We start from the raw sequence: 25,733 nt of genomic DNA, 5'->3' as shown, positions 1-25,733 counted from the left end.
CTTGCCCTACACCGTGGTTTTCAACCCTGGTTGTGAGTTAGGGTCACCAGGGAGCTTGGAGTCACCACGGTGCCCGGGGCTCCCCCAGACGCGGGGTTCCGCTTTACCTGGAATGGGCTTGCGTCCGGGCACAGAGAGCTTTAAAGGTTTCCCAGGGGCGTTTAATGTGCAGCCACAGCTGGATGTGTACTTCTAAACGTAGGGGAGATTTTGAGTCGGATTGCTCAAACGAATGTGGTAACCAACTCTGGATATTTTGAATAACCCGGGAGCAGAGCGTGAGACACGCACATGCTGTTATCTAGAGTGGGCGGGGATGACTCGTTAACAACAGCAGGTACCAGCCTCTGTTCCTGTTGACTTCTTTGGTCTGAAGTTAGTGGTCAAGGCTGGGGTGGGAGAGGAACACACGTAGAGCGGTCCTGCCCCCAGGTGGTGAAACTGTGTGGTGGTCGGTCGAACGTGACCGTGGCTTATCCCAGAAGCACATGGGCATTCACGGGGCAGTTTAGAGGAGGAGGGGAAGGAGGATGTGGTCTTGGGGGCTACCGGCCAGTGGGCCCCAAGGCTGTGCTTTCGCTACATTCTCTTTAGTCTTCATGAAACCACCTTTAACGGCAGGGCTTGTGACCCCATGTTAAAGGTGAGGGTGTGCTAAGGGCTCAGAGATCAGGCCGAGGCACTTGCGTGGTTTGGAACGAAACGTTCACTGAAATGGACAGGGTATTTCCTCATGCCCGGACGCTTCCCTAAACAGCTAACGACCGTCGTAAGGCTCTGATTTTTTAAAAAATAACAAATACGTGCTCTCCAGAGCAGGGGGAGCGTTTGGAAGCTCATCCTTAGCGAAAGCCTAATCCGTACTCTGAATGTTGTCTAGGTATCTTATCAAACTCTGGGCCCCCGAAAAAACGCCACAAAGGGTGGTCCCCAGAATCTCCATCAGCGACAGATGCTGGCTACGCCCAGGGTGGTGGGAACAGAGCTAAGTACGGTAAGTGACGGCAACGTTGCCAGAAACCCGAGACTCGGGGACCCGTGTGGTGCTGCTGCTGGTGGGGCGTGGGCGTGTGTGCCCGTGTGTGTGCTTCCGCGTGAATCGGCGAGGATGTTCTGGGGGGCAGGCTTGGGTATAACGGAGGGTCTCTTTCTCGTACGGTGGGGCTGCTCAACCAAGCCCAGGCTTCCTGTATGGCAGTGAGCTCGTTCCCTGACCCTAAAGGAATTTAAAAGGGGCTTGCCTGCCACGTGGCAGGGAGACTGAAGAGGAGGGGACTGGGTTGTTTGGCGGGGAAGATTGGATCAAGCGACTCTGAAGATGCTTTGACCTCAGGAGTCTGTGATTCCAAGACTTGGGGGCTCCCACAGGTAGGGGTGAGGGTCAGATTGTAGCAGATTCGCAGGCCGGCCTGACGTCGGGTCTGCCAGAGGTGGGTGGCTTGTTTGGCCTGTCTTCCTAACTCTCCTGGCCTGTCCCTAGAGAGCGCAGGCATGTCCTGCGTGCCCCAGGTTGGCTCGGTGGGACCAGCGTCGGTCACCTTCCCCGTTGTGGCCTCTGGAGAACCAGTGTCCGTCCCTGACAACTTGCTGAAAATATGCAAGGCCAAGCCGGTGATATTTAAAGGCAAGTACAGCAGTGGGACAGGTGGTGGACGTCGGAGAGCCTGAAGGGATGAACAAGGGACAGGCTGACTCCAAGGGTGTCCCCCTGAGGAAACTCTCAGACCCTTTCCAGGGCAACGGAGGAGCTAAGCAGACCAGTCGCTGGTGTTGCCCCTGGTCACATGCCAAGAGTTCTAGGGCCTTTCACAGGTTTGCACGACAAGCCCAAGTGGAACGATTCTGTTCCATGATACGCATCTGTTCATTCACTCGCTCTCGCTCGCTCGCTCGCTCGCTCGCTCATTCACTCGCTCATTCACTCGCTCATTCACTCGCTCATTCACTCGCTCATTCACTCGCTCATTCACTCGCTCATTCACTCATTCGCTTACTCATTAGCTCATTCATTCACTTGCTAATTCGCTCACTCGCTTGTTCACTCATTCGCTCACTCATTCACTCGCTTGCTTGTGCATTTGCTCATTCACTCATTCACTCGCTCATTCACTCGCTCATTCACTCATTCACTTACTCATTTGCTCACTCACTCATTCACTTACTAATTCACTCATTCGCTCACTCGCTCACTCATTCGCTTACTAATTTGCTCACTCATTCACTCGCTCGTTCACTTGCTCATTCACTCATTCGCTCACTCACTCATTCACTCATTCACTTACTAATTCACTTGCTCACTTATTCACTCACTTGTTCACTTGCTCATTCACTCATGGACTCACTCATTGGCTCATTCATTTGCTCATTCATTCATTTGCTTACTCTTTTGCTCACTCATTCACTTACTAATTCCCTCGATCGCTCATTCACTTGCTCGTTCACATACTCATTCACTCGCTCATTCATTCATTCACTCGCTCATTCACTAGCTCGCTCATTCATTCATTCACTCATTCGTGCCATAATGACAGGTCCAGTACAAAGCACCAGGGAACGGAGACAGATCAGTCAGCCCCTTGCTCCCGGGACCCCGGTCCGGTGGATTGTCCTGTGTCATCCTCTGCCACTAGTTCATTTTGACTATGCAATCTGACTTTGGGCGAAGACGGCCACGGTCGCCACATGGAAGCAGGAACCTAGACTCGATCTGTTTTGCGACCGTAGGTTAATGGAGCCTCCGTGGGGGCAGACTTGCCGCAAGTAAGGAAGTCCCCTTCTAGCGAAGCAGGAGAGGTTGAAATGTGAAGGTCTGGCGGGACTCGCGTGATGATGACGGTCGCCGGGGCCGTGTGATAACACACACACGCACGTGCGCCTCCTTCCTAAAGAAGCTGGTACAGCATCTGGCATCGTGTTTGGAGGCACAGAGGAGAGAGGGTCGTAGGCAAGTGGGAGGTATCTTACCGGTAATTAAGAAATAAGAGAGGCACTCCTTTTTTTTCCTAAAAAAAAATGGATAGGGGTGCAGATCTGGGTTTGAACCCAGCATGAGTCATGGCCGGTAATCCCATTGGGCCCTCTTGGCTAATTGAGAAGAAGGTCAACGTGCAACAGTGTTACATGTAACCTGTGCACGGCCATTACGTGTCTGTGAGACGCTGTGAGAACGCAGGGATGAGAAGACAGAGCACGGTGGCACCACTACGGGCAGGGTGGCATCTGTGCCTCCCCCGAGCCAGGGGCCTCAGAGGAGTCGGGGTGAGGGTCCGGCAGACCCGCCTCTAACGACCTCAGCTATAGACCATCCTCCTTATTCCTCAAGGTCACTGCACTTTCTGCTCGGTTTAAGCCACTCACTCTTTGTGTGTGTGTGTTTTTTTTTTAAACATTTAATTATTATTGAGAGATGGAGACAGAGCATGAGCAGGGGAGGGGCAGAGAGAGGGGGAGACACAGAATCTGAAGCAGGCTCCAGGCTCCGAGCTGTCAGCACAGAGCCCGATGCGGGGCTGGAACCCACAAACCACGAGATCATGACCCAAGCGGAAGTCGGACGCTTTACCCACGGAGCCACCCAGGCGCCCCAGCCACGCACTCTTTGTAACATGCCTGCTGTCCTGGGTCTTCCCGCCCCCAGCCCACCTCATGCCCAAACCCCACCTGCGCCTTAGGACCCAAACCCATGTGCCTTCTCCACGAGGCTGCCTTAGTTTCTTTCTCCTGGGCCCCAACGCAGTTTAAGCCATAATGTTCGCAAGCCGTGGCACCCCAACTGTGGTCCTTGGTCCAGCAGGTCCAGCATCGTCCAGGACCTGTTAGAGGGGTGAATTCCCAGGCCCATCCTGGAATCAGAATCAGGCCCCTTTTCCAAATCAGAAGCTGTGCGGGAAGGCCCAGAAGGGGCCCGGGGGACCCTCAGGTTTGAGACGCAGTTGTGTGAGGATGTGAACTGTCTCAGGCGTCAGATTTCCCCAGAGCCAAGCATGATGCCAGCACGTAGCACACAGCGGGCATTCAGTGAGCGTGTGTTTGGTGAACGAGTTCAGACCAAGCACAGGACGGCGCACGTGCATCTGGCGCATCCAGTTATCTCGGCAGCCCCATGAGGGCTGCGTGTCTTCGACCCATTTTACAGATGTGGAGACTGAGACTCAGAGAAGTCCTACTTCCTGCGCAGGGCCACACAGCTGATGCCCAGCGCGGAGGAGAATCAGTCCGGCCGGGCTCTTCTGACCCTGAGGGTTCTCGTCGGAACTGGTCCCCTAACGTGTGCTAAAGCATTGGTCGGCTTCCGTCAGTATCTGGAGCCCCCGGTCTGCGCAGTGACTCATTTTCCTCACTCAGCCTGCCAGAGAGTCCTGGGAGGATGGGGAACAGAAGCCAGCACGGAGGAGTCGGGGAGGGGCAGGCTGGCTGGCGGTGGGGGGGGGGGGGGGGGCGGCAGAGTGCTCACAAGAGGCGTTCTGTAGTCAGCGGGGCGCCTGTTCGGCTTTGGGCGCGTCTCTCTGGGCCTCAGCGAGCTCACCTGTGAACCACAAGGGTTGGGCACGACGAACAGGCAGACGCTGGAGCCCTGGTCGGTATTCAGAGCAGGTGCACTAGCTCAGCAAGGGCGGGAAATCTGCGATCCCCTTCCTCCTCCCTCCTCCCTCCTCCCTCCTCCCTCCTCCCTCCTCCCTCCTCCCTCTCCCCGAAGAGGGACGCGTGAGTCAGCCCAGGGGCCTCTCGCCTGCCCGCTTCGGCTCCCTCGCCTCCGACGTGCGCGCTTGTGGGGGCCACGTGTGCCCCACGCCAGTCGCCAAGCGGACGTGGTTGCTTCCTCCGCAGGCCACGGGAACTTCCCTTACCTCTGCGGGAACCTGAGTGACGTCGTCGTGAGCCCCCTCCTGTACACGTGCTACCAGAACTCTCAGTCCATCTCCCGGGCGTATGAGCACTACGGGGCCTCGGCGATACAGCCCATCTCCGAGGAGGTGCAGCTGCTACTGACCGTCTACTATCTCGTCCAGCTGGGTGAGCCTCCCTCCCGCCGCGTGGGGCCCATTGGTGCAGCGGCCGCGGCCCGAGGCGGCCCGTCAGTCCGGATCCCTGCCCGGCACTTGGAGCCCTTGAGAAGCCACGCTGGCTGGCGGACAGGAAGTGCCGGGGACCATCCTTTCTCACCACCCACATCCCATCCACCGGAAAGCCCTGCTTCGTCCCAGATGCGGCGTCCCCCTCCCTCCTCCGCCACAGCCCTCCCTTGCCAGGGTGCGGCTCTGCCCCCCATTCTGCACAGCTGTTAACGATCGTGAATCTCATCGTATCTGTTCTCTGCTGGGGCCCCCCGGGGTCTCCTATCACACACTCAACCCATACCGGTTCCAGGGCCCAAGTGACCAGGCCTCCTCCCACCTCTGCTTCCGCTCCAGCCCCGCCGTGGCCCGCGGCAGACACGTCTACTCTGTGCTTGCTGTTGCTTCCCCGAGAAACGGCCCTGCCCAGGACCTGTCCTCCGAGTTTTGGTTCCTGTGTCACCTCAGGGAGAACCTTATCACCGTATCTAAGACAGTGCCCCCTCCGCAGGTCCCTGGGAGTCTCTCTCCTCCGTATCTTGCCTTTAGAGCACCAGCATTTGCTCGCTTTCCGTGCATCTCCGCGGTTAGGATGTAGGGTCCGTGACATCAGGAACGTTGATTTAGTTCACATCTGCGTGTCCAACAGCACCTGCACTGTAGTTGGCCCGCGACTGTGTTGAAGGAACAGGTAAACACGGACGCAGCATCCCGTGAAAGCATTTCAGGAGAGGGACCAGTCACCTGAGTCAGTGAGGCCAAGAGCAGAGTGAAGGCTGATGATTGGCCATTGGGTTTGGGCACATGGGAGTGACAGGCACCCTCGGCGATGGGTGCATCTGAGGAGTGTGGGGGACAGAAGCCGTGCTGCGGTGGATTGGAGACAGGAGGCAAGTGCAGGGAGCGTAGACAGCTCTCCCAAGAGCTCGGTTTGGTGATGGTGATTCCGGAAGGGGGCGTGGGCTCAAGGGGAAAGATTTTTTTTTTTTTTTAATTTTTTTTTTTAAGTTTATTTATTTTTGAGACAGAGAGAGACAGAGCATGAACGGGGGAGGGTCAGAGAGAGAGGGAGACACAGAATCGGAAGCAGGCTCCAGGCTCTGAGCCATCAGCCCAGAGCCCGACGCGGGGCTCGAACTCACGGACCACGAGATCGTGACCTGAGCTGAAGTCAGACGCTTAACCGACTGAGCCACCCAGGCGCCCCAAGGGGAAAGATTTCAAAGATGGGAGGCCTAACGGCTAATCTGATCAAATCTTGGCATTTCCTCGTGCGTGTGTATTGTGATCCCGTGTTTCAGATCAGGAACCCGTATCGTAAGATAGCTCTGGATCCGTGCTGGCGCCGGGTGGAACCAGAAGGGAGCATGCCTTCCGAGTCCAAGCGTGGTGCCGCTTCCTCCAACTCCCCCAGATATAAGATTTGGACAAATACGCCAGAAAACGTCTAGGAAAGAAAGGCTGACGGTATTCAGTCTCCTAGGCGTCAGACCCACAAATCAAGTAACATATGTCTCGAATTGATGACGCAAGCGTGGGTATCCAGTGGGGCTAAGGGTGCAGTAAAACCAGTGTCACACGTGACATTAAAGTCACCGGTAGGTAGACGCACGTAGGCCCACTGGACACAGTCTGACGATGTGTACCGGTTGGCCCCGGAAGCCCAGTTTCGAGACTCCGGGAAGCTAGGTTCTATGCATAAAGACGCGTATTGTGCAGAGGTGGCTACGTGGCAGCAAAGAAAGGATCGACAGTGGAGACACCAGTGAGTAAACGGTAGAGTCTCGTAGGAAGGGACTTTGCGTGGCCAGTGACCGTGCTGGGCGCGGACCGCAGACAGCGCGATGCGTGGTTACGGCAGAAGGTAGGGAAAGAGGAGGAGCCCCGGAGTCGTAGGCTCGCAGTCCTTGCTGCTATTTAAAACCCGTGCGTGAAACCCAGACTGAGGAACAGGCAGAAAGAGCTGTGGCCGCACTAGGCTGGGGAGCTTCTGGCCGCGCGGCTGCCCTCCCTGTACCTCCCCGCGGTCCCTGAGACGATCTGGCATTGATGACGCGGACTGTGTTACTTTCGCGTTTGCTTGCGCGCGGCTCCCCAGGATCGCCCCCTGTGTTCGCGGTGGGGACGCGGGGGCCGGCGCCCAAGCCTCTCCTGCCGTCTTGTCGTTGCCAGCAGCGGACCAGGTGCCCCTGATGGAGGACCTGGAGCAGATCTTCCTGCGCTCATGGCGCGAATCGCACCTGACCGAGATCCGGCAGTACCAGCAGGCGCAGCCGCAGCCGCAGCCCTGCCCGCCCGCGCCCAGCGCCGTGGCCCCCGTCACCTCGGCCCAGCTGCCCTGGCTCGCCGGCCTGGCCGCCAGCTCCTGCAACGACAGCGTGCACATCATCGAGTGCACCTACTCCCTGGCCGAGGGCCTCTCCGAGATGTTCCGGCTGCTCATCGAGGGCAAGCTCGCCAAGACCAACTACGTGGTGATCGTCCGCGCGTGCCGCAGCCCCGCCATCGACTCCTGCGTCGCCGTCACGGGTGAGCCCTGCGCCTGAGATTGGGGGCAGCGGGAAAAGCAGCTGCGTCTGTTTCCCGGCTCCCTTCCTTTGCAGATCCGCGCCTTTTGCCTCTCGTGGCCCAGGGTCTGTAGCAGCGGTTGGTTAGTGCTCAGCAGCCCCCTCGGTGTGTGCCGCTCGTGCCCCGGCTGGCGTGCTGAGTTAAAATTCTTTCCTCCTCCGAGAGGAGGGTGAGCATTCCGCCTTGCCAAACCCTAGAGAGGCTGGGCAACTCTGGAGTTAGACCGGGTGGAGGGCCTGGGTCCATGCACCTGATGATGTGACTGGTCCCTTAATGACTCTGGCCCTCACTTCCTTCAGCTAGCTAATGGAGAACAAAAACCCCAGCGATCTCATTGTCTATGTGGACTCATGCGTCAGTGAACTAATACAGTATAAAAACATTTATTGAAGTCCTACTGTGTGCAGCCATGGTTGTAGGGACCGGAGATACAGGAAGGAAGGTAACCAGGTCCCTGCTCGCCTGGAGCGCACGTTCTGGTGTGGGAGGCAGATACCAAAGCCAGTGCAGAAAGTGACAGGTGGACAGGTGGAGGGGCCCGGGGTCGGAGGATCCCATTTGGGGAGCTGGTTATTAAGAGGGGTCAGGAGAACCTATCTAAAGAGGGGATGTTAAGAGCAAGGGCCTGAGAGAAATGAGGCAGTGGGCGATGTTGCCTCCGGGGACAGCTGCAGGGGGCGGCCCCCCAGGACCACGTGGCCACAGGCCGTGCCTGGCATGTTGCCAGTAAGCAGGAGGCCAGGGCAGAGGACGGGACTAGGGCGTTGTGTGGGGGCCCTGACGGCCTTATCAGAGCTTTGGATTGTTCCCTGTGTGAATTGAGAAACCGTTGCACGATTTTGACCAGAGAAAGGCTGTGACCTGGCTTTTGTTTTAGAAGAATCAATGACCTATTTGGGTGTGGAGAGCCCCCTATTTGGGACCCCTATTTGGGTCCCTGGGGAGGGGCTGGATTCATCCAGTGCCCGGTGCAGGCGGCCGGGGCTGGGCTGGGGGAGGCGCAGAGGAGCGGCCTGATTCTGGGTGTCTGTGGGGTGGGTACCTGTGGGGTTTGCGGTGGGGGGGGGGGGGCCATGTGGACTGTGTGGGAATACCCCGAGGGCTTTGGCCGTGTAGCTGATGCAGACACCATCCACTGAGATGGCAGGAACTGCAGAAGCGTTTCTGTTTTTTGAAAACATTTAATTTAGGGGCACCTGGGTGGCTCAGTCGGTTAAGTGTCCGTCCGGCCCTTGGTTTTGGCTCGGGTCATGATCCCACGGTCTGTGGGATGGAGCCCCTTAGTCGGGCTCTGCGTTGGCAGCACGGAGCCTGCTTGGGCTTCTCTCTGTCCCTCTTTCTCTGCCCCTCCCCTGCTTGTGTTCTCTCTCAAAATAAATAAAATAAAGAAAAATCGAAATTGTCCTCGTGGAGGGAAGGGGTGGCAGGGAGGTCGTGTTGGAATCTCAAGTTCTCCCGCACCAGCCCGGCCCATGCTTCAGATGTCGCGGTGGCCGCGTGGGTGGGCAGCTGGGTAGAAAGTCCAAAGTTCAGGACAGAGATTGAGGGGTAGTCGGCACGTTGGGGGCCTGAGAGCCCAGAGGTGATGCCAGGACCCATCCGGTGAGTGCAGAGCAGGGGCTGTCTGAGGTCCGGTCCCGTGAGGGGAGGAAATGGAGAAGCAGACCTGAGAGTGGAAGGAGAGAATGTCCCGGAGGCCGAGGGGTGGGAGTGAGGGGGGGGTAGGCGTGCTTCAAGAAGGGAGAGAGAGCGACTGGGCCAGATGCTCCTGTTTGAGTCCGAACGGGCTCCTCCCTCTGTCCGCCGCGTGGCCATCAGTGACGCGGACACAGCGGTGCTGGTGGATGAGGGCGCCATTGGATTGGGCTCAAGAGATGATGAGCAAAGAAGCAACGGGAGACAACTATTTTGAGAAATTTTGCCTTACAAGGAATAGAGAAAAGAGATAATAATTGGAGGCGGAACGGGATCAGGTTTTTGTGGTGGTTCTGAGTCGCGCGGTGTAAGTGTATGTTTGGCAGTGGGAATGATGGGTCACAGGTGGACAGGTGGAGGGGCCCTGGGATGCGTCACAGGTGGTCGCTGTGTCCTGTGAGACAGGATCGGGCCGCTGCGCACAGTGGGTTTACGGGAGTCGAGTGGGCATGGCCGTGGTCTTTTCTCCAGCCATGTTTGGCAGCTCCGTAAAGACTCGGAGCAGGAAGGGGGTTTGATGCAGAGGGTGGAGCACGGCTGTGGGGAGGGACTTTGGGACTGAGTATTGCTGGACGTGGGCTCTCCCTCAAGGGAAGGGGACAAGAAGAGACAGCAGGAGCACGTCTGGGAGGCTCCATGGATTTGAAGAGCGGGGGAGTTTTTGGAGTGTCAGAGGTGGCTGGGGAGCAGGCTGCGGGGAGTGGAGGGTGCAGAGGGGCGGGGTTATCAGTGGTGACCACGCCCAGGGCACGCCCCTCCTTGCAGGAGGCAGAGGGGCGGAGTTATCAGTGGTGACCACGCCCAGGGCACGCCCCTGGTTGCAGGATGCAGAGGGGCGGAGTTGTCAGTGGTGACCACGCCTAGGGCACGCCCCTCGTTGCAGGAGGTAGAGGGGCGGAGTTATCAGTGGTGACCACGCCCAGGGCAAGCCCCTCCTTGCAGGATGCAGAGGGGCGGAGTTGTCAGTGGTGACCACGCCTAGGGCACGCCCCTCGTTGCAGGAGGTAGAGGGGTGGAGTTATCAGTGGTGACCACGCCCAGGGCACGCCCCTGGTTGCAGGTGAATGAGTGGAAGCAGGAGACAGCTCCCTGGACGAGATCGGGTGTGTCAAGCAACTTTTATGTGCCAGGCTGATCTTTGTGCACATTAATGCAGTGACCTCATTAATTCATTGACCTCATTAGTTCCTCTCCCAGAGAATTAGCAATGGCTAATTATTTCCCAGCTTCGTCCTGTTAGTTAAAAAGAACACGGAATTCCTAAGTCTAGCATTTTCTTGATTGAAGTGTCATGAATACAGGGGCGCCTGGGTGTCTCAGTCGGTTAAGCGACTGACTCTTGGTCTGGGCCCAGGTCAAGATCCCACTCTTCATGAGTTTGAGCCCCACATTGGGCTCTGTGCTGACAGTGTGGAGCCTGCTTGAGATTCTCTCTGTCCTTCTCTCTCTGTTCCTGCCTGGCTTGCACTCGCTCTCTCTCAAAATAAATAAACACTAAAAATAAAAGAATCCTTCTGGCTTCAAATTTCTCTTTGAAAAAAAAAAAAAGAACAACTCATGAATACAAACAGATTTCTCAACTTAAATGGGACTATTAGGATTTAAAACATCACTCTCGGGGCGCCTGAGTGGCTCAGTTGGTTAAACGTCCGACTTCAGCTCAGGTCGTGATCTCATGATTTGTGGGTTCGAGCCCCACATCGGACTCTGTGCTGACCGCTCGGAGCCTGGAGCCCGCTTCAGATTCTGTGTCCCCCTGTCTCTCTGCCCCTCCCCCCACTTGCGCTCTTCCTCTCTCTCAAAAATTCATAAACATTCAAAAAAATAAAAATAAATAAAACATCCCTCTTAACACTGTTGTATGGTATTCATAGATCTTCGTGGGTCAGTTTGTCAATTTCAGAATAATTTTTGGCAATCACTATACTCCTATTTTTTAAACTGTTTAAAAAAAATGACCCCACAGGTATTACTTGTTTTAAGCCTGAAATTTTTTTTATCTTTTTATTTACTTAAATAAATTTATTTACTTAAATAAATTTTTTTATCTTTTTATTTACTTAAAAAGTGTATATTGTTGCTATGCACTGCCCCAGTTATCCGTAAGCATTCTTGATCCTAAACCCATTCTCTGTTTTTGTTTTTGTTTTTTTAATAAATTACTTATGTGATTTGAGTAGCACTCTCGGAAATAAACCTGGTGGCCTGTTGTGCCTCAGGGATGGACTAAGCATTTTTATAAACAGTGCCTGGTTTACAGTCCTGAGGACAGTCCTGAAGTGCTGTCATTCCTGTGTTTCAGGAGGCGAAACGGGGCCAGAACGGTTAAGTGTCTCAGGTTACACGGCTACTAAGCGGGAAGAGAGGGTCCGAGGCCAGTGTTCTGGGTTTCCCCTCTTGTTATCCTGTTAACCTGGGCCAAGATGCTTTACGCCATTTATTCGTTTAACCAACATGAACACCTGCTCTTGACCAGGCATGGTGACAGGCTTGCGGGAGAGAGAGGAGACAGACTGTCGTCCCTGGGCTCACGGGCTAATTCTAAGTGGAGGGGCCCAGTGAGAGTTGTTTGTTTTCCAGGAAAATACCAAGCCCGAATTCTTTCTGAGAGCCTCCTCACCCCAGCGGAGTACCAGAAAGAAGTCAATTACGAGCTGGTTACCGGGAAAGTGGACTTGTTGGGGGCGTTTTTCAGCACCCTCTGTCCAGGTAAGCCCGTGGGGAGACCGGTGTAAATTCACGAGCGGGAAGGGTGGAAACAAAGACTCAGAGGTGAAGTCCTCTCGGAGGGTGTTCCCTGGGACCTGCCGAGGCTGGCCTGGATTTGGACGTTCAGGCCGTACCCTCCGTTGTCCGTATTAGCATTTACAACCCTTTCTGTGGTGGTTTCTGGCCGGCCATCTTCGCGCGCTGACTGTGGGCTCTCCTAGGTGGGGGGGCTTTGTGGTTTCTGGTTTTGGGGGCACACGAGCGTCTTGTGCCTCCTCTGTATTCCCTGGCCCCGTGCACGGCTGCTCCCCAGCTCCCCCTCCGGATTGCTTGCGGCTTCTTGCTGGAGCGGTGCCTCAGTCCATGTGTTCTATGCTGTGAGTTCTGTGCCCTTCACCCCTCTCTGCCTGGCTCCTCACCCCATTTCCTCCCATAAACTGTCCCTGGCCCCCCCCCTCCTCTAGGATGGGCTCAGACCCCTTCCTCCTGTCCTTTAGCATCTGGCTCTTCCTTCTGTCCTGGCACCTACCACATCACCGTGCCATTTTCTCTGACTGTTTGCCTGCCTTACAAGCCGTGGGCTCCGGGACTGGATGGGCCCTGGCTTCTTTATTTCCATTACCCCAGGCCCCGGGACAGCGCCTCATACCTAGTAGACGTTGCATGGATATTTGCCGAATTTCACTGGGATGGAAAACCCATTTCTATTTTTCTCTCTGTTTTGGGCAGAGGGGGACATTGACATTTTGCTGGACAAATTTCATCAGGAAAATCAAGGCCATATTTCGTCGTCACTTACTGCCTCCTCTGTCACCAAATCAGCATCCCTGGATGCACCGGCATGCACAAGTGAGTGACGCCAGGAAGCCAGCGGCCAGGGTCCGGGCTAGTGAGCCAGCGGCCAGGGGACGCCAGGGGCTGTGAGGAAGCAATGTTAGAAACGCATCCGGGAGGCAGGGCATCTTCTTAGCATCAAACTGGACTAATACATAATTTTAATTGTAGTCTTTAATGCCAATAGTCTCCTCTTACCCTGAAACGCACACTTTTCCTGAGATAGTGCATTGCTCTGTGTTGCTTTCCAGCTTATCAGTGCATTGTTGAAATAGTTTATTCCTCCCAAGTTCCCGAAGAGCTGTGATAGTTTCCTTCCCTTCCAGAGAACTTGCAGCCTCTTCCAAAGTCCAGTCTCGGTGTCACGTTCCCTGAGATGCTGTCTTTGTCCCCTTCGGGTACAGTAGGTCACTGCCTCTGCGCTCCCTGAGTGCTGTTCATCCTTTTATTATTAAATTACAGACAGTGTGAAATGGTACATAGCCCAGAGCAGGCACCGGATAAATGTTGGTGTGTTTCCCCTTTGGTCACTTTGTGCACTAGACAGGGGCCCCCTGCGTGACTCCCTAGCTCTCTGCTCTTGAGTGTACCTCGCCTTTATGGGGGCTCTGGTTCCAGGTTACAGTCTGGAGCCCCACCACATCCGGCCTTTCCAGCTGGCCGTGGCTCAGAAGCTCCTCTCCCATGTGTGTTCAATTGCGGATTCCAGCACCCAGAATTTGGACTTAGGATCCTTCGAGAAGGTGGACTTTCTGATTTGTATTCCACCCTCAGAAGTGACCTATCAGCAAACCCTGTTCCACGTCTGGCATTCAGGTACCGGCGGGGGGTGGGGGGGACATTCAGGGGACACGTTGTGACGGCTACATGGAGAAGCTTTTATCCCCTTAAATTCAGATTTGGATTTGAAATACCAGTCTTTGCCTCCCAAGTAGATAGGGCAAGTATTATTACCCCCATTTCGTAGATCATGAAACAGACGCTCAGAGATGGCAAATTGCCCAAGATCTTAAAATCCATTAAAGCCAGAACTATGACTTGAGTTTCCACTCTGTCCCGCTCAGGTCAATGACCTGTGTGTCGATATCCTGCTTCAACTTAATGTATTCTCCCTGTGTTTTCAAGGGGATGAAATACGAAATACATGAAGAGTCAATGTCTTAAATGTCCCAGCTTTATGTTATATAACCTGCAGCTCAGTGGCATTCAGGCTGGGAGATGATTTTGCTGGGGTCGGCGGGGGACGGGGGGTACCTTTACCCTTCCCTTTAGTCACGCCGTGCCCGGGATCACCTGCATCATGAAGCCAGCTTGGCTGTGGCCCCTGGGCGGGCTGCTGTGTGCACACACCACGCTATGAAACAGGCCTGCCTCTGTGCCCAGCTCCTGCAGACATGTGTGACGGTGGTCTGCCTGGGGTCCGCTACCCCCACTCTCCCGTGTCTCGCCCATCCCTGTAGCCTCAGGGCCTACCGGAGCGCCGGCCAGATAGGAGGTGCCCGGCAGGCGCCCGCCGAATGAACGAGAAGCTTGTGACAAGGGTTTTTCTTGTCCCGTTTTACTTGTGATGTGTTTTTTGCCACGTTACAGGGGTTTTGTCGGAGCTCGGCTTGGAAAAGGAGCACATGACCAAGCAGAGGGTTGAACAGTATGTTTTGAAGCTTGATGCTGAAGCGCAGACAAAATTTAAGTCCTTTCTGCAAAACTCCTTTCAGAATCCGCATACGCTCTTTGTCCTGATCCACGACCACGCCCACTGGGACCTCGTGAGGTGAGCATGGCTTTGGCGTATGGCGGGGTTGACATTTTATTATGCTAATATGTGGGGGACACTTGGGGCTGTGGGTACAAGCCTTGAAAAGATGAGTGACGTTGGGGGTTTTGGCGTTTGTAAGCCGATGCCATGGATGCGTTCCAGAACGTTAGAGCTGGAGGGCATCTAGACTGGCCCGAGGGCCGTGCATTTAGACATTGTCACTGACTGGGTGGGGAGGGAAGGGAGATCCTGGGTCAGATCGCAGAGGGGGGCTCTGATTTAGCACAGAGTCAGAAGCTTAGGGCTGGCCAGAAACTCAAAGATCACCCATACGAAGGGCATGCAGCATCGGGTCCCTGCATTTGTACATCCGGAATTGTAGAAAGAGCTGTATTGTGCACATCCATTTGGACGTAGGTTTCTCCGAGTAGCTCCCTGCCACCGAAAGGGCTAATCACTTTGTTTTCTCTGTTTTGCTGGATGGCTGGAAGGGAAGGCTGAGGCCGTGGCCCACAGGGAACAGCTGAGCTGTGCTGCCCTCCTTGGCTCCTTGGCCAAGATGCTTCCCCTTCCTGGTCCTGTTCTTTAAATTTAGTACAGAGTGTGCCATTTTATATCCTCTCAGGATCGCTTCAGGTCAGTAGGAGTCTCAGGGGAAAATTTCAGGAGACAAGTACGCAATGGGATGGGGCCACAAAGGAGCACTCCTGGGTGAGAGTCACTGCTCTCGAGGAGTAGGAGGATTGTGTAGCCTGCAAAGCAGTCCTCCATGAATACTGTTCCCCCAGCCAGGTTTTTAATAAGCGATGAGTGTCAGGGCATCCCTGACAGGTGCACAGAGCCAGAAGCTTTGATCACTTGCAGATTTGGGGGGTGGGACTAGTTACACACGTATTCAACTGCTTGATCCTTGTAAAATTACAGAGTGCCTTCGTTCCACTCACTGTTGCTTTCCCCCTCCTTTCCTTCCTCAGTAGCGCTGTTCATAATCTCTATTCCCAAAGTGACCCGGCTGTGGGATTGGTGGACCGGTTGCTGAACTGCAGAGAGGTGAAGGAGGCCCCCAACATCGTGACGCTTCACGTGACTTCCTTCCCTTACGCTCTGCAGACACAGCACACCCTCATCAGCCCTTACAATGAGATCCACTGGCCCGCCTCCTACAGCAACGTGAGTGCCGCCGGGCTGTGGGGCCTGGGGTCACAATGACACCAGCCGAGGTGGGAGATATTCTGTTTAGTAAGACTCCTGATTGACTAGCGTCGTTTGGGGGCCAAGTGGGTCCCCGTTTCTTGGGTCTTTGAGTTGACCCAGAGTTAGAGTTAGATTTTAACCCCTTCCTGGTCTTTAGAAGCTCTCCCAACATACATTAGTTAGATTCCCCATCTTAACGTGTGTAGGGAGGCACTGTTCTGAGGGCTTTGTCATATGAACTCCTACACGAGGCAGGGGCTTGGACGATTTCTGATTTGCAAATGGAGAGAATTTACAAATGGAGAGAAGAAGACTGAGCCACTCGTCCAAAGACTGTGCAGCCAGATCGTGGCAGAGCCAGGAAATGACCCAGTCCGCCTGGCTCTGTGGCCCCCACGCTCAACCGTGGTGCTGTTTGAGGGCAAAGGTCGTGTCTTTGCCGTTTTATCTGCTATGCTCTGACTTTTGAGAGGCTCTGATGATAGTTTGGGAGAAATGTTAAGTCAGTGGGAGTGAAATTGATTAGGGGGGTGCATTTTTTTTTTCCTGTTGATTTCAATAGCAGCTGAATGTCAGATGGTTGATTTGCCTTTCCCTAAAACTAGCTTAAAACGGTTGGAAAGAAAGTCTTAGCAAAGTTGTGGGTTTAAAGAACGAGGCTGGTTTTCTTCTTGGCAAAGGCACTGGGGTCAAATGAATGGAAAAGTGTTGACGGATAGGGACGCACCCTCCTTTCAGTAGAGAACGCTCTGTGCTCTGGGTCTGCGGAGAGAAGTAACGTGTAAAGCATCGTGCAAAGGACAACAGAGTCAGCACCATTTAGATCAAGAGGCTGGTCCTGGTCATCTGCGGCGTGTGAATCTGTGAGTCCCCACAAATGCAGTGTCTGACTGACCGATGTTCCTCTCTGTTTTAGGGGGTGGACTTATATCCTGAGAACAAGAAGTACTTCGGGCTGTCAGAGTTCATTGAGTCCACCCTTTCGGGACACAGCCTCCCTTTGCTCAGATATGACAGCTCCTTTGAGGCCATGGTCACGGCATTAGGAAAAAGGTACACGTCTCTGTTGGAAGTTGCTACAAATGCTCAGGAGTCCCGTGCCAGTGGAAGCATGTGTAGCCAGAGAATTCCAGGGAGGGAGCCGCCTTCCTCCTTTCCTGGGTGACAGTCCCTCCATGAAAGGGACCCTGGCTTATTTCTTGCCCTGCACGTTGGGCCAGTGATATCTGTTGTGCCATTGTTCTAGAACGTTTTAGAAATGAGAACGGGCAGAAACATGTTGGAATGTGGAATGGGGTGTTTGAGACTCAGGGAAACCAAGGAAGTGGGAGGTAAGACACCCAAAGGTTTTAAGGGGAGTGACGGCGACAGTCCCAGGGGCTTCATCTCTCACGTCCTTTGTGTATCATCTGTTGAGTGCTGGTTGTGTGCTCGGCGCTGCTCCTTAGTTTCACTGTCTTATTCAGTCCTCGCCACTTCTCTCGCCGTCGCTATGATTATCTCCCTTTTGCAAGTAAACAGAGGCTCAGAGGGGCCCCCGTGACTCTTCCTTGGGCCACACGTCGGGCAAGGGCTGCAGCCGGTTTTGTGAACCTCCAGAATCAGCCCGAGTCTACAGCCGGCCCTTTTAGCCCGTGTCACAGCAGACCTCTGAGGTGGATTTTAATGCTGCCATTTCCGAGACGAGGAAACCGAGGCCCCCGGAGGTTAAGCGATTGCCGCCATCCACGCAGTTTGTACGTCGGGAAGCCCGGCCAAGTTTTACAGACTGGCTAGTGCGAAACAAAATGATCTCTGCCGCTAACTATTGGTGTTGAGCTGGGCCCTGGCACCTGCCCTCACGGCACCTCGTCCTCACTTGCCAACGAGGGCGTTAAACCAGGCGTGTGCTTCTCAAGTTGGGTTCCAAGCTGTCTTCCGAGCTGTCCTGCTTTGGCTGGATGCTGACGGCTGTTTCTGCCGAAAGGGGTTCCACGGTCAACCGTGTCGGAGCACCCTTACGTCTAAGGTTTGCTTTTCCACGAGAGTCCCCGAGCCTTCCATTGCCCCGCGTGCTGTGACTAGAGTGGAACTAGAGTAGGTGGCATCTCCTAGACATCGGGGGACTGGCGTTCCCCAGAATGCCCTTTGAGGAACGAAATCCCTTTTGGCGCGGTGACGCTGATGGTCTTAACCAGGCCGCTTCTCCACCCCACACACGGGCAGCCGAGAGCCATAAACTTGCTGAGCGAGGGAGCCCCACCTCTGCCTCTCTGCCCTGCTCATGCACCTCCTCCTGCTGGCTGCTTAGCGAGCTGTAGGTAACTTTGGGCCCAGTACTCTACGTGTATTGCCTCGTGTAATCCTCACGGCGGCACGGTGAGACGGATCCTGTTACCCCCATGTGGCAGAGGAAGATACACACTTAGGTTGGGTCACCTGCCCTAGGTCACGTGGGAGGTTTTGGAGTGAAGCCAGACCAAGTCCTTGCCATCGACTCCAAAACAGTAGAACCACTTAACCATATGTATGGAGCAAGGTCTCACGGCTAGTGGCCAGGGGACCATACGTTCTGGATTTATACTTTATTAGTCTTTTTTTATTAAAAAATTTTTTTAATGTTTATTCATTTTTGAGAGACAGGGAGAGACAGATCAGGAGCGGGTGAGGGGCAGAGAGAGGGGGAGACAGCATCTGAAGCAGGCTCCGAGCTGTCAGCACAGAGCCCAACGCGGGGCCCGAACCCTCGAACCACGAGATCATGACCTGAGCCAAAGTCGGGCGCTTAACCGACTGAGCCACCCAGGCGCCCCTATACTTTATTAGTTTTAACCTTCAGCAAACCCGCCGAACCTGCCTGAACTTCCGTACCCTCACCTGGGAACAAATCTGCTTTTCTAGTGGCTTCTCATGAGAGTTTTCAGGAAACACGAGCCTGTGCAAACTCAGGAACAGTTGTACGCTGAGCGCTCAGGCTCCAAAGTCACACTTCTTGGGTTCGAGTCCTGGGTCTGTCCCTTATGAGCTGAGACTTTAGAAAAGTGTCTCAATCCTCTGTGGGGATAAGAGTACCTACCACATGGGAATGTCATGAGGGTTCAGTGGACGAATACACACAAAACGTTAAGAGCAGTGCCTGGCACACATTACGTGCTCATGTCAGCTGCCACTGCCGTTGTCACCACCGTCACAACTGTCCCTGTCACCACCATCCTCTTCCTTTCCCGCCCCTCTGCTAAACTGGAAGTGTTACACAGAGATTAAAATTCACATTTCACGGAGTGAGAAGAGAACATCAGGCTTTGGAGTGTTGAGTTATGGAGAATACTAGGGACTCCTAGGAATCATTTCACCCAACCACCCCATTTTACAATCGTGAGAACTGGGGCCCGGAGAGGAGAAGCGATTTGCCCAAGGTCACACATCCAGTTTGTGGCAGCCCGGACTGTAGCCAGGTTTGATGTTCTTTCCGCCACACCATGCTGCCCTTCCTGGGAATCCTGTGTCTGGAAAACTCTCTTGAAACAGGCAACTGGGACAGAAGGCGATAAAGGTAAGAACACATTGGTTACTGCCTCTCCCCACCACGTGCGTGGCCAGACTGTCGATTTGCCATGTGTTGCACACAGACCCCAGCATGTGGCTGGAAAATCTGTCTGGGAAACCGCAAATCTGACACAAACTTATTGGGACTTAAGAGATTTAGACATTTAACCACTCCCATTTTTATTCCGATATGTTTTCTGGGGAGCTTCCTTCCTGTAGAGCCAACCACAAAGGTTTAGGGGCAAGCACATTGCACCTGTACGTGCTGTTTAGAGCTGGGCGAGTTCTTGCCTCCCATACGGTGGTTCCTTTTTTTTCTTTTTTTAAACAATAGCTTTAGTGAGGAATAAGTGACATAGAGTAAACTGCAGAGATTTAAAGTGTTCAGACTTTAACTAACTTGTTTTTCTTTTAATTTTTTAATGTTTATTTATTTTTGAGAGAGAGCGCGTGAGTGTGGGAGGGGCAGAGAGAGAGGGAGACACAGGATCCGAAGCGGGCTCCAGGCTCCGAGCTGTCAGCACAGGGCCCGACGCGGGGCTCGAACTCACGAATCGTGAGATCATGACCTGAGCCGAAGTCGGACGCTTAACCGACGGAGCCACCCAGGGGCCCCAAAGTGTTCAGACTTTTAATCTGTTACTGATTTTAAGCAAATTAAGATCCGCCATGGTATAATTTTCTTCACGTTTCTTGTCCTGACTTGAGTTTTCAGCAAGTACGAGAACAATTCGGTCCTTGTTTCCTCTAATTATTTTTTTTCTGTGTTCCTCCTCCTCCTCCTCCCTTTTAGAGTGACCCAATGCCACGTACGTTAAGGTGCTTGAAGTTTCAGCTCTCCGATGCTACGGTCCTTGGTTTTTGCTTCCCTCTGTTTCATTTTAGATCGTTCCTTTTGCTGTGTCTTCCCGTTTCCCGATCTTTTCGACAGCAGCCCCCAGCCTGTGCTCCCGTTTCCCCGCTGGCAATGGCGGAGCGGTGTTTGACGCGCCCTCCGAGGGAGGCTTGTGTTGCAGGTTGGATGCAGGCGGCTCCGAAAGGAAACGCCACGCGTCTGCGATTCCGGGGTCTCGCCGCCCCCGAGCCGGCCGATGTGTTGGGCCACGTGGTGGCTGGGCGAAGGCTGCCGCCATCGTGTCGTCGTCGTCGTCGTCGTGGTCCTCGCGGAGCGCCCCGGGCATCCTGGAGCCCCGCGACAGCGCGGTCACGCTCCGCCTCTCTTGTTTGTTGCAGGTTCCCCCGCCTGCACAGCGCGGTGATCAGGACCTTTGTTCTCGTGCAGCACTACGCGGCCGCCATGATGGCCGTGAGCGGCCTGTCGCAGATGAAGAACTACACGTCGGTGGAGACGCTGGAGATCACCCAGAACCTCATCAACTCCCCCAAGCAGTGCCCCTGCGGCCACGGGCTCATGGTCCTGCTGCGGGTGCCCTGCTCCCCGCTGGCGGCCGTGGCCTACGAGCGGCTGGCCCACGTGCGGGCACGCCTGGCCCTGGAGGAGCACTTTGAGATCATCCTGGGCAACCCCAGCTCCGGCATCACCGTCGGGAAGCACTTCGTGAAGCAACTCAAGGTGGGCGCGGCGGTCGGGGACGGGCGGGGTGAAAGATGCCCGGCAGGGTAGGGGTGGTGTGTGTGTGTGCGCACGCGCGTGCGCGGTGACCGGGCGGGGGGGGCGACGGAGCAGCGACATGTGCCTCAGTGTTGGTGTCCCTCACGTGCCCTCTATACCCAGCCACCCCTCTGGCTGCCGCTCGTGTCCCCACCTGCAGCTTTCATCCAGCGATACCAAATTACTTAATGAATGTTGCTTCCCTGAATCACACTGGCCTGCTCTTTATTCATTTTTATTTTTTAAGCACACTTTTTTTTTAAACGTTTGCTTATTTTTGAGAGACAGACAGAGACAGAGCATGAGCAGGGGAAGCGACAGAGCGGGAGACACAGAGTCCGAAACAGGCTCCAGGCTTGGAGCCATCAGCACGGAGCCCGATGCGGGGCTGGAACCCACAGACGGCAAGATCGTGACCTGAGCTGAAGTCGGACGCGTAACCGACTGAGCCACCCAGGCTCCCCTAGTTATTTACTTTTAATGTTTATTTATTTATCTTGAGAGTGATAGAGTATGAGCAGAGGAAGGGCAGAGAGGGGAGAGTAGAGAATCCCAAGCAGGCTCTATGCTGTCAGGGCAAAGCCCCACGTGGGCCTCAAACCCACAAACCATGAGATCATGACCTGAGCCTAAATCAAAAGCTGAATGCTTAACGGATGGAGCCACTCAGGCTCCCCGTCTTGCTTTTTGTTTTTTTAATGTTTATTTTTGAGAGAGAGAGAGGGAGCACGACCCGGTGAAGGGCAGATAGAGAGAGACACAGAATCCGAAGCAGGCTCCAGGCTCCAAGCTGTCAGCACAGAGCCCGACACGGAGCTCGAACTCACAAACTGCGAGATCATCACCTGAGCCGAAGTCGGACGCTCAACCGACTGAGCCACCCAGGCGCCCAATAACCCTGTCTTGCTTTTTTAAACTCCTGGCCCACAGCTTCTCACTGAACCCACCAAGAGAGGATAGGAAAGGCAGGAGGGTTAGAAAGCATACGGAGAGCACAGTTGAGTAGGAAGTGGGTGAAAGGCAACGCAGGGCAGCACGGCGAAGAAAACACAGCAAAAACGTTAGACGCAATCGAGGACGTGCGCTTTCTTCCAGAGGATCAGTCAGCAGGTATTTCGGGAACAGCTGATACGCGCCGGGCCGTGGGGCTGGGAATACAGTGCCAGTGCAGACGACGTGCTTGTTTGCAGTATGAGGAACCGTCCTTTTCTCGAAAGGACAGAGCTGGGCTCGCCGGGAAGGAAGGAGTCTCACCGCTTTGTGGCTTTTTAATTATCCGCAGCTTTGGCAGAAGATCGAGGACGCCGAGTGGAGACCTCAGACCTACCTGGAGCTGGAGGGCCTGCCCTGCATCCTGATCTTCAGTGGGATGGACCCTCATGGGGAATCCTTACCAAGGTGAGGGGAGGGGGCTTGTGCCCCGGGGGGTCTTCGAAGGGCCACAGGCACACAGCTTTGGGGGGTTGGCAGGCCAGGCTTCCCCTGTCCGACGGCAGGTGGAATCTTTACGTTCGGAGTCATCGAAGATTTGTGTTCCTTACGACGGTTTTCCAGCCTACGGCAGTGAGACGTCTCTGAGGTCTGGGCCGCTTTTCCTAGTTCTTAGGCGCCATTTGGGCCGAGGGCGGGGTGGGATGGCTGTTTCTGGGCTCCGTGGGTGGAGGCCCGACAGCTGGAGTTAGGGTTTGATGCCTCCCTCTGTCTCTCTGCACGATGATCACCATGTGCGTTAGGGATGGCTGTTCCAGTTAGGAAAGTATCGGATCATCTGGGGGGCCAAGGCCACATTTCTCCTGGTGTCCAGGCTGCTGTGGCAGCCGGGCCCTCCTGGGGTGGGAGGTGTTCTGGGAGGTGGCAGGCAGCTGATGCCACGTAGGAAGAACCCCTTCTTCCACACATAACGCTATCTCGAAGGCTGTTCCCCTGGAGACCACAGCCACGGATGGAGAAGTCAGCCGTAAGCCCCCTCAGCGTCTCCTGGGGTCTCTAGACCGTCCCACAGACAGGTAGACACTCAGGACCGAAAGTCACTGGGCCTCCAGTAAGGCAGTTGCTTGAATTGGTGATGCCAGGTTGGCTCCTAAAGATTTACTTAAGTCCCATGGAGAAGAGCAGGCAGCCAGGCTGTGGGGCCTTTGCACGTCTTTCCTGGTAAAACGAAACAGTAAGAGCGGTCGTTTATCGAGCTCCTGTTACGTGCTGGCACTGGACTAGATTCTCACTGCCGTATTTCATTTTACTCTCACTATAACCCTGGGGGAAGGTAATATTTCAGAGGTCCTTTGAGCGGTGAAGGAATGGGGACTTCCAGAAATTAAGCCTGGGTGGCAGACCAGGGACTCCAGGCTGCCCAACTCCAAAGCCTGGGTTCCTTCCACAAGGGCCACGGCACGCAGCATCCTCACGGGCCAGAACGCTTGACCTTGGTTGTTGCTTTTCGCATGGATTGTTTCTTCCCATTCCTTGGCTCCCTAAGGACTAAGACCGTGTCTTTAGCGATCTTAGGTTTGAGCAAACATTCCCGGAGTACCTTCTTTTTATCAGGCTCCGCGCCGGACTTTCAACACAGCGTTTACTCCTTGCAACAACAGCATCACTCTCCTGCTTTGTAGATGAGCCAATGGAAAGTCATTTGCCTGAGACCATAGGGCCTGATTGGAACCCACACCTGCCTCTCTCCAGGCCTTTTGCTGTTTCCACCAAGCGCCCCGAGCCCTGCGTCGGCCTGTCCTCTGGGTCCCCTCCTCTGCCTCTTTCATCGCTTGCTGGTGTCTGTCTCTCCAGACAGACTCGTATTTCTAATATGGCAGTGATCTGATTGCCATCCAGCTCCGTCCTGGGCACGTTTTAAGTGTCGATTGAATAATTAAACGTCCCACTTAACTGCGTGTCGTCCTCAGACGGTGCACTTCGATGGCTCTTAATGTTCACTCTCCCCTTTCAGATGAAAACAGTCTGAGCCTGCAAGACGTTGCCCAGCTTACAGAAGGTTCTGGCCCCAGGAAGTGGCAGAGCTGGGGTGCAAGCCTGCTTTTCTTCTGGCCTGAAAGCACTCTTTTGATGACACACAGGACAGGGCTGAATACATAGCAGGTGCCCCAGGAGACTTCACGTTCCACAGACTTGGTTGCCAAAGGCTCACCGTGATGCCGTCTGCTTCTTTGTTTAGACGAGTCCTGCGGCCCTGAAGAGGGGGCAGGGTGCTGGTCCCGATGGCCATTTCCCCCCAGCGCCGGGAGCAGTGCCTCCGTTGTAGAAGACACTCAGTAGATCCCTTCTTGTTCCCTCCAGGTCTCTGAGGTACTGTGACCTGCGTCTGATAAACTCCTCCTGCTTGGTGAGAACAGCGCTGGAGCAGGAGCTGGGCCTGGCCGCTTACTTTGTGAGCAACGAGGTTTCTTTGGAGAAGGCGGCCCGGAACGAGCCCTTGGAGAGCGATGCGGAAAAGCTGAGCAGCACAGACAACGAGGACGAGGAGCTGGTGACGGAAGGTGAGAGGTGGTGGGTCTGCTCCCCGCTGTTCTTCCCCGGGGGTGCTGCCTGGACTCGTCCAGACGGCTGTGACCCTCGGGCCCCGGGCGATGCTCAGCAGCTCCGACAAGAACTATCTGGATACGTCTTTGGAAAAGATGGCGAGTCCATTGTTGAATTCTGATTCTGCTGTCTCCCCTGCCATTTTTATTTTTATTATTATTTTTTTTTGGCGGTGTGAGAAAATGGGAATCCCCATGGGTTCTTCCTAGCTCTGGAAGTCTTAGAGAATAGGAAGGAAAATTGGAGTTTCTCAGGACTCGGGTTCATGCTCTGTTTGACTCGTTCGTGGCCTTACCCTCTGGTGGTGTGAATCGACAGGATGTGTCCGTTATCGAGATTTATGAGAAAGACCCCGTTTCCTTGGAAGAGCTGGAAATGCAGCCCGAATCGTAGCGGGGCAGGTAGAGCAGAGCACAGCATGTGGCTGTCGTCAACAGCAAGGAAAAGGACAAAGCTGTCGATTCAAAACCGCAGAGTGTTTGCGGGGTAGACGGTGTAGCAGGGTCGGGAGGCCAGGCTTCTCTTCCCGGTCCGTCTGCTGGCTGTGTGACTTGGGACAGCCGTGCCTCGTTTCCTGGCCTCAGGCTGCTCACCTGTAAGACGGAGTCTAGAAGGCCTGCCGTGCAGACTCGTAGCTTCTTTTCACAAACGTGAATGTGACCCCGACGTTAAAATGCCTGTCGCCCGTGGGATGAGTCCACAGTCTGGGTGTTTCACAGCCTACCTCTCTAGCCTCAGTGTTCATTCATCTCCGCTCTCAGCCCCCCGCCCCGCTGTTCCCCGTGCTGTTGGCCACTCTCACCTCTTGGGTTCCCTGGCTGTGCTCTGCTCTTGTCACGTCTGGGCCACACGGAGGCTCTCCCCCTGGCTTTGAGTTCCCCCACCTCTGGGCTTCACCTAGAAGCCCCTGCTGGCCCCTCAGAGCTCAGGTCGGGTCACCTTTCCAGGATATCACCTGCTCCTGCTTCCCTGTGCTGGGTGGGGGCCTGGCCCCCCAGCGTCCAGGTCTCTGTCTGCACCTCTTACGCCCCCTTGTGGCTGCGGCTCACGGGAAGGGGCCCCATGAGCCGTGAGCGCCTGGGTGGCCCGCCCTGTGTCCCTCCCCACCTGCCTCCTCAGGGCTCTGTCAGAGGTGGGTGCCTAGAGGATGCTAGCCGGGTGGTTGGGTGGGTGGGTGGATGCTAGGTGGGAGCACAGCTTGCCAACTGTGAAGTGCTGGGCGGGCACACGAGGTGGGGATCACGAGGCATTT

General features: G+C 54.9%; 1 protein-coding gene across 10 annotated transcripts in view; it reads left to right on the top strand.

Annotated features, from left to right (window-relative positions):
* Nucleotides 1–25,733, top strand: part of GREB1 (growth regulating estrogen receptor binding 1) — a 145,288-nt gene that overhangs the window by 91,358 nt on the left and 28,197 nt on the right. For 7 of the 10 annotated variants that reach the window (XM_042933657.1, XM_042933653.1, XM_042933652.1 and 4 more), the window contains 13 exons: nt 881–994; nt 1,481–1,624; nt 4,828–5,013; nt 7,227–7,583; nt 11,898–12,026; nt 12,756–12,875; nt 13,479–13,676; nt 14,451–14,631; nt 15,591–15,786; nt 16,727–16,863; nt 20,569–20,908; nt 22,230–22,345; nt 24,239–24,438. In XM_042933657.1, the coding sequence (XP_042789591.1) occupies nt 881–994; nt 1,481–1,624; nt 4,828–5,013; nt 7,227–7,583; nt 11,898–12,026; nt 12,756–12,875; nt 13,479–13,676; nt 14,451–14,631; nt 15,591–15,786; nt 16,727–16,863; nt 20,569–20,908; nt 22,230–22,345; nt 24,239–24,438 (2,418 nt within the window). Of the gene's footprint in view, nt 1–880; nt 995–1,480; nt 1,625–4,827; nt 5,014–7,226; nt 7,584–11,897; nt 12,027–12,755; nt 12,876–13,478; nt 13,677–14,450; nt 14,632–15,590; nt 15,895–16,726; nt 16,864–20,568; nt 20,909–22,229; nt 22,346–24,238; nt 24,439–25,733 lie in introns of those variants that run through there. The other 3 variants (XM_042933658.1, XM_042933660.1, XM_042933662.1) reach the window with 3 other exon arrangements.

The sequence above is a fragment of the Panthera leo genome, chromosome A3 (genome assembly GCF_018350215.1).
Source record: "Panthera leo isolate Ple1 chromosome A3, P.leo_Ple1_pat1.1, whole genome shotgun sequence".
NCBI classification, from domain to species: Eukaryota; Metazoa; Chordata; class Mammalia; order Carnivora; family Felidae; genus Panthera; species Panthera leo.
Note: the sequence above shows the minus strand (reverse complement) of the source record. Positions and strands in the feature narration are given on the sequence as shown.